This window comes from Monodon monoceros, unplaced genomic scaffold (genome assembly GCF_005190385.1).
Source record: "Monodon monoceros isolate NGI ecotype Baffin Bay Population unplaced genomic scaffold, NGI_Narwhal_1 Super_Scaffold_6, whole genome shotgun sequence".
In the NCBI taxonomy this organism is placed as follows: domain Eukaryota; kingdom Metazoa; phylum Chordata; class Mammalia; order Artiodactyla; family Monodontidae; genus Monodon; species Monodon monoceros.
The window spans coordinates 27,481,207-27,488,444 of NW_021703783.1; the positions used below are offsets into that span (position 1 = coordinate 27,481,207).

General features: G+C 37.3%; 1 protein-coding gene across 1 annotated transcript; it reads left to right on the forward strand.

Moving 5' to 3' along the window:
• The first annotated feature begins 284 nt into the window (after positions 1 to 284).
• LOC114886056 (dol-P-Glc:Glc(2)Man(9)GlcNAc(2)-PP-Dol alpha-1,2-glucosyltransferase) lies at positions 285 to 5,117 on the forward strand. Its single transcript, XM_029206561.1, has 3 exons — positions 285 to 596; positions 1,787 to 1,984; positions 3,887 to 5,117. Exons 1-3 carry the CDS (start codon positions 297 to 299, stop codon positions 4,940 to 4,942), a joined length of 1,554 nt encoding a protein of 517 aa, XP_029062394.1. The 5' UTR covers positions 285 to 296; the 3' UTR covers positions 4,943 to 5,117.
• Positions 5,118 to 7,238: the final 2,121 nt, after the last annotated feature.

Consider the following 7,238-nt stretch of genomic DNA (forward strand, 5'->3'; position numbering starts at 1 on the left):
GTGGAAATGCCGCCACCTTCTGGTAAGAAATGGGAACAGCAGTAAAAAAGCCAACAAAGACCTTCAGGATAAGCAGCTGCTTTCATTTCAAAGCAACAAGCTGCGCAACTCCAGCGCCCACAGACCCCCCGAGGTCTGCCCCTTCCGGCTGCTCTGACCACTCAGTGCGCCCTGCGCAACGTGATTGACAGGGCAACGGTCCGGTGCGTTACCTAAACTCCTCGCTCGGAAAACAGTGACCCGACCCTTCCGGAAGCTCAGGGTCCGCTCTTCCCAGCATCCTTTGCCTTCCGGCTATGCTCAGTTCCCTCCGGCCAGTCCCTCGTTGCGCGCCCATTTCGAGCCCGAATGTCAAGCTCGACTTTGGGGACCTGAGAATCCCGCACATATTTTCCAGGACTAGATTCTTGGCTTTGCGGGCAGGAATGGCGCAGCTGGAGGGTTACTATTTCTCGGCAGCCCTGAGCTGTACCTTTTTAGTGTCCTGCCTCCTTTTTTCTGCTTTCAGCCGGGCGCTGCGAGAGCCCTACATGGACGAGATCTTCCACCTGCCGCAGGCACAACGCTACTGTGAGGGCCATTTCTCCCTCTCGCAGGTGGGATCCCCAACCTGTCTGCACCCTCGGACAGGCTAGAAAGGGAAGAGCTGGCCCCAGTTCTAATTTCTCCTACCTTTATCCTTAGCTCCCTCCACTCCAAACAGGAAAGGAACTGGGTAATCTTTTGTTCCTGTCTCTGAGATCTGTAAAATATTTGCTAAATGAATGAATAAACAGCAGATCTGTCTCCTAGCAAGAAAAGCTCTGGGAGATTAACTAATGGGGAACTGAGTTACTGCCCCTCTTTTTGGCTAATGATGAAAGCTATCCTAGTTTTTCTTTGCCAGTCCCGGGATTAGAGGCATTGGATTGCTTCTAGGAAATGTCAGAAAATTTCACTTTAGCTCACCTGTCAAGCATCTCACTGTGTATTTTGGGAGTCGGATAGGAGGGGGAGGGGGGAATATTCAGCTACTAAGAAGTGACAAGTTACATTCATTCCATCCTTGGTGTTTTTAGCAACCTTCTGTTAACTAGATAAACTGGCAACCAGTGAAGTGCCAGCATGTTTGAGTATATATTTGGCTACATAGTTGTGTAGATATGGGTACAAAAACAGACATATCCTTCTCTTCTGGTGAAGTCATTGTAGAGTAGTGGTTAGAAATATAAAGTCTATAGTTAGAGAAGACCTGATTTTAGATCTTGGCAGTTATTTACTAGTCATGTCGCTTGGAAATTTTCTGAGTTTCAGGTTACTCATCTGAAAATGACAGTAAAATTGTATCTACTATAGGGCTTGTTGCAGGATTATATACAGAGGATTTAGCACAATTCATGGCTCTCTACATTGTAGTTGTCATTATGGATCCTGTGCTTTAATCTCTTTAAACATTTTTTTCTCTAAATCCATCCGAATTCCAGAGGATGATTCCAGGCTTTTTAAAACTGGGGCATTTGCAATTCAATCACCAAATTACAGGCCCTCCAAAGAGTATATCTTGGAAAATAGAAACTGAGTTTAAGTTGTTGTCTGCTGGTTGCTTGTACCTTAACAATCACAAAGCAGGTACAGGGACAAAACATAAGATAAACTTTTCTTTAGAGGAGGCATCTGATTTGCTCATTTAACTGTGACTTAGGATAACTTCCCAAAATGCCTGATTATTGGTAAAGATGACATCTCTGTGTCAGTCCTATCAGTATTACCTCTTGCTTTTGCTTCATTGTTGACCTTTTTTTTTAAGTGGGACCCCATGATTACTACATTACCTGGCTTATACCTGCTGTCAGTTGGAGTGGTCAAACCTGCCAGTTGGATCTTCGGATGGTCAGAACACGTTGTCTGCTCCATTGGAATGCTCAGATTTGTTAATCTTCTCTTCAGTGTTGGCAACTTCTATTTACTATATTTGCTTCTCCACAAGGTGCAACCCAGGCACAAGGTTTGTTTTCAAAATAATTTATTATATTTAAGTTCATGTACAGTCAATTCCACAATTATGGTGAATTTGTTTTATGAAATTTGGTGAAAAATGTATTTAACATTTAATATTTGTGTATCTTTTGTAAAGATAAAGCAAGTCCCCTACCCCCATTTTAGAAGATACTTGTGTTTAAATACTTGAATTACTCTTATTTATTTATAAAATCTATAAATTTTCATGAATTAAACCAGTTCAGTAAATATCTCAGTATGCTAAGCGCTGAGATTACAGAGGTAAATGACACAGTCTTTTTCTTATAAAACTTATATCTTCATTAGGGGAAACAGAGGTTACCAAGCAATTTTTTTTTTTTTTTTTTTTGCGATACGCAGGCCTCTCACTGTTGTGGCCTCTCCCGTTGCGGAGCACAGACTCCGGACACGCAGGCTCAGCGGCCATGGCTCACGGGCCCAGCCGCTCCGCGGCATGTGGGATCTTCCCAGACCGGGGCACGAACCCGTGTCCCCTGCATCGGCAGGCGGACTCTCAACCACTGCGCCACCAGGGAAGCCCCCAAACAGTTTTTTATGATTTAAGAATGCAGGCCTTGGAGGTGGATTACCTGGGTTTGAATTCTATCCACTTACTAATTGTGATACTTTGCAGGTTACCCCTTAGTGACTCCTTGTTTTCGTCAGTTAAATGGGAAAAATATAGACTGTACCTCAAAGGACTGTTCTAAAGAGTAGAAGAGCTTAATAAATGGAAGGTGCTTAGAATATTGCCTGGTATATAGTAAGGAATCAATAAATATTAATTATAATAGTTACTTTTAGCTTAAAGAGATGATTTCAATAGTGTAAATTATGAGAGAGCAATAGCTATAAAACGCTATGAGGATACAGAGAAGGAGCAGAGGAGCACTTGTTGCACTCTGACTGGGAGGGAGAGGTGTGGGTGGCATTGGATAAGGCTTCACAGAGAAGATGGTACCTGAGCTGAATCTTGATGACAGATAGGACTGTAGGATGGGAATGAATCCTGACAGGATTAACAGCATAAGCAAAAGTAGAAAGGCATTAAACAACAAGATGCAGGGAATTGCTATTTGGAATTATAAGATTATAAAGTACAGGGACGTGAGGCTGCAGAAGTCTGTAGAGGAAGGTAGGGGAGAAGTCACGAATATATTTTTATGCCATGGAAAGCATTTTAAACTTTATCTAATAGGTGATGGACAGCCCTTAATTTTAATCAAGGTAATGGCATGGTCTGGCTTGGTGATTTAGATTAACTGGATGATAGAATTCAAGGAGATAAGAATACTTTCAAATTCTACCTGAGACTATCAGCCCAAAAGAAGATGTTTAAAACTTTAGACTAGGCCCACTATTTTCAGGAAGATCCCTGTAATTTCATCATAAAATAGTAAGATCATTGTGTATGGTGGTATAAATGTTATATACATATTTATATTCTCTCTAGTGCACAGTTTTGAAGGGATATCTTTAAAAGAAATTGGTGATGATGGCTAAGTGAATGCTTATGGAAGGCACGAAGATAAGCTCACTGAAATGGAACCACCTGCACTGTGTCCCATTTGTCTCCGTGTTCCCCATAGAACTGAGGTCATTGTCTTGCACACAATAACTCCTTAACTATTTGTTGAATGATTCAAAGTATTGTAGGCTTTGACACACACATGTATTGTCTTACTGCTTTCCAAACTGCTAGGTGTAACTAAAAAGTATCAGAAAGTGCCCTTATAAATACATACTGTGTTTTTGCAAAGCCAGAAATAACATTAATGTTGAATAATTTTTTTAAGTAAGAGTCAGGTAGTTTTTTGTTTTTTAGTTCATTAGCTCAGCAGAAACAGCCTATTTGTTTTATTGTGAACTGTGTTTTCTCTTCTTGTAGGCTGCCTCAAGTATCCAGAGAATCTTGTCAACATTAACATTAGCAGTATTTCCCACACTCTATTTTTTTAACTTCCTTTATTATACAGAAGCAGGATCCATGTTTTTTACTCTTTTTGCCTACTTGATGTGTCTTTATGGAAATCATAAAACTTCAGCCTTGCTTGGATTTTGTGGCTTCATGTTTCGTCAAACAAATATCATCTGGGCTATCTTCTGCGCAGGAAACGTCATTGCACAAAAGTTGACTGAAGCTTGGAAAACCGAGCTACAAAAGAAGAAAGAAGAGAAGCTTCCCTCTATTAAAGGACCATTTTCAGAATTCAGGAAAATTCTTCAGTTCCTTTTGGCTTATTCCATGTCCTTTAAGAACTTGAGTATGCTTTTCCTTTTGACTTGGCCCTACATCCTTCTAATGTTTCTGTTTTGTGCTTTTGTGGTAGTTAATGGTGGAATTGTTATTGGTGACCGGAGTAGTCATGAAGCCTGCCTACACTTTCCTCAGCTATTCTACTTTTTCTCTTTTACTCTCTTTTTTTCCTTTCCTCACCTACTGTCTCTTAAGAAAATCAGGTCTTTTCTTTGCTTAGTTTGGAAACGGAGAATTCAGTTTTTTGTGATTACTTTAGTCTCCATATTTTTAGTTTGGAAATTTACTTATGCTCATAAATACTTGCTAGCAGATAATAGACATTATACATTCTATGTGTGGAAAAGAGTTTTTCAAAGATATGAAATTGTGAAATATTTGTTAGTTCCAGTTTATATATTTGCCGGTTGGAGTATCGCTGACTCATTGAAATCAAAGTCGATATTCTGGAATTTAATGTTTTTCATATGCTTATTCACCGTTATAGTACCTCAGAAACTGCTAGAATTTCGTTACTTCATTTTACCCTATGTTATTTATAGGCTTAACATACCTCTGCCACCTACATCCAGACTTGTTTGTGAGCTGGGTTGCTATGCAGTTGTGAATTTCCTAACTTTTTATATCTTTCTGAATAAGACTTTTCAGTGGCCAAATAGTCAGGACATTCAGAGGTTTATGTGGTAATATCAGAAACATCTTGAACTCTAAAAATAGACTTATTATTTAGACTATTTCCATAATGAAAACTACGTAGAAATTTTTAAATTTCTTTTAGGCACCATGGTGATCCGCAGATCACATCAGATTTTTTGTGCTTTAAATATCAGAAATATGTATTTTAAATATATATATGTGAAATATGTATATATATATATACATATATATATGTATATCTATCTATGACCCAAGGAAGTTAAATGGTAAAGAACTGAGAAAAGTTTAAGACTTGCTCCATAAGCCTGAATAATGATGGGAAAGTAAAATTATTCATAGCTATCTCATGATATTTCTTTGATACTGTTGGCCACTCAAAAAGCTTGGAAACTTTGGTATACAAGTTTATTTATTAATTCTCTTCAGAAAAAGTAGCAAAGTCTTTAAAAATATTTACAAATGATTAGGTAATATTATTGATTGAAAAGTTGTTTAACATTTTAGTAAATATAATTTCAATCATAAGGTAAAATAGACTCATATAGATAGTAAATGTTATAAAATAGAGGCTCTTCTGTGTTTATCTAGGAATCAAGTTGTTGATTTTTATTAAAAATCTAGAAATTATGAAGTCCTTTCACCGTTCCTAATATGAAATATATCATGGGCAAAGATAAATTGTGTTGATAATAATACCTTTTAAAAGGGCTTTTCTGTCTGAAATACACTACTTTATCAGTTTCCTTTGGCTGCCGTAACAAATTACCACAAGTTTGGTGGCTTAAAAAAAATTTCAGAACTCTGGAGGCTGGAAGCCTAAAAGTAAGATGTCAGCAGTGTTAGTTGCTTTTGGAGGCTGTAAAAGAGAATCCATTCCATGCTTCTCTCCTACCTTCTGCAGTCCATGGTGTTCCTTGGTTTATAGATGTATCACTCCAGTATCTGCCTTTGTCTTCACATGGCCTTCCTCCCATCTTCCTTCTCTTACAAGGACAATGTCTGTGGATTTAGGGCCCACCCTAATCCAGGATAATTGCGTGTCCAGATCTTTAACTTAATTATGTCTACAAAGGCTCTTTTTCCATATAAGGTCATATTTACAGGTTCCAAGTTGACCTATCTTTTTGTGGGGCACTTTTTAACCCACCAAAGTTACCAAAGGAGATTTTACAATAAATTTCATAAAACTTGTAGGAAATAAATTTTTGATGAGATATTTTAAATAAAATTGCATCTTTTCAGAGAGGTTAAAAACAAGTGACTTGCAGGGTCACATAATTATAAAACTAAAAGTAACTGGTATTTGCTTCCATTATCCAAAAAAGTTAGAATTTAAAGGAAGTTTAGAAATTATTTGATCTAGTCTTATTTTGTAGATTAGGGAACAAATGCTTGGGTAGGATTTGGGGGGATTAATTTTGGATTCTGTGTCTGCTATTTGGAGTACATTCATTGGGTTGTCATTCCCTTACAGAGAAGTATTATTTGGATATGCTAACATTGACATGTAAACTTGGAACTGTAACTAGAATTCATTTTTTAATCCAGTTTTACATTTGTAAACTTTTCAGTAACTGTGTGAACTGTCTTAAGTGTTGGATTATGCTTTCTCTGGGTTTTAAATAATGAGTGGATTTGGAAGGTACTGTTCATTTGCAAATATAAAATTATGCACAGGTAAAAATACAAGTGTAGTCTTGAGTAATAAATGCAAAGTCTTTGGTTTTACACACTCTTTGGGACCAAGCTGTACTCTATTTAGTGCTTAGAAAGTAGATTGACTCTTTAGTTATAACAGTAACTGTAGGACAAATGTTTTTACCGAAACTTTTTTTTAATTAGACAAGAAAGCACACTCAAATAATTATTTTATAATGGAGATATGAAGTCAAAATTCTCCCCCAAATGTGCAATTTAGGAAAAACAGATTTCTTATCTGATGCCATTGGTGCAAGGCTTTTGTTTTTTAGGCATATTTCTGAGACAAAAAAAACCTTTTTCTCTCTAGTCTGGCAAGAAGGAGGAAACTATTCTACTCCATGTATTAAAGGAATCATTGTTCTAATTCATTTTTAAGTGTTGAGACCCTGCCCTTTTAAGAGATCTTTTGGAATGCTGTGAATTAAAAGGTGCTCTACAGAGCTGCTTTTAGAAACATCCTGAAGTTATATGTGTTTTGAATATTTTTCAAGAGTTACCAAATAGATATGTTTGATATTATTTTTTAAAAAATTAGACTTAATGATTAGGAGGTAATTCTTAAAAAAAAAAGTATTGATAAGCTAGAGACCCTGTGGGGCCTTGCAGTTATTGTTATTAAAGTCTG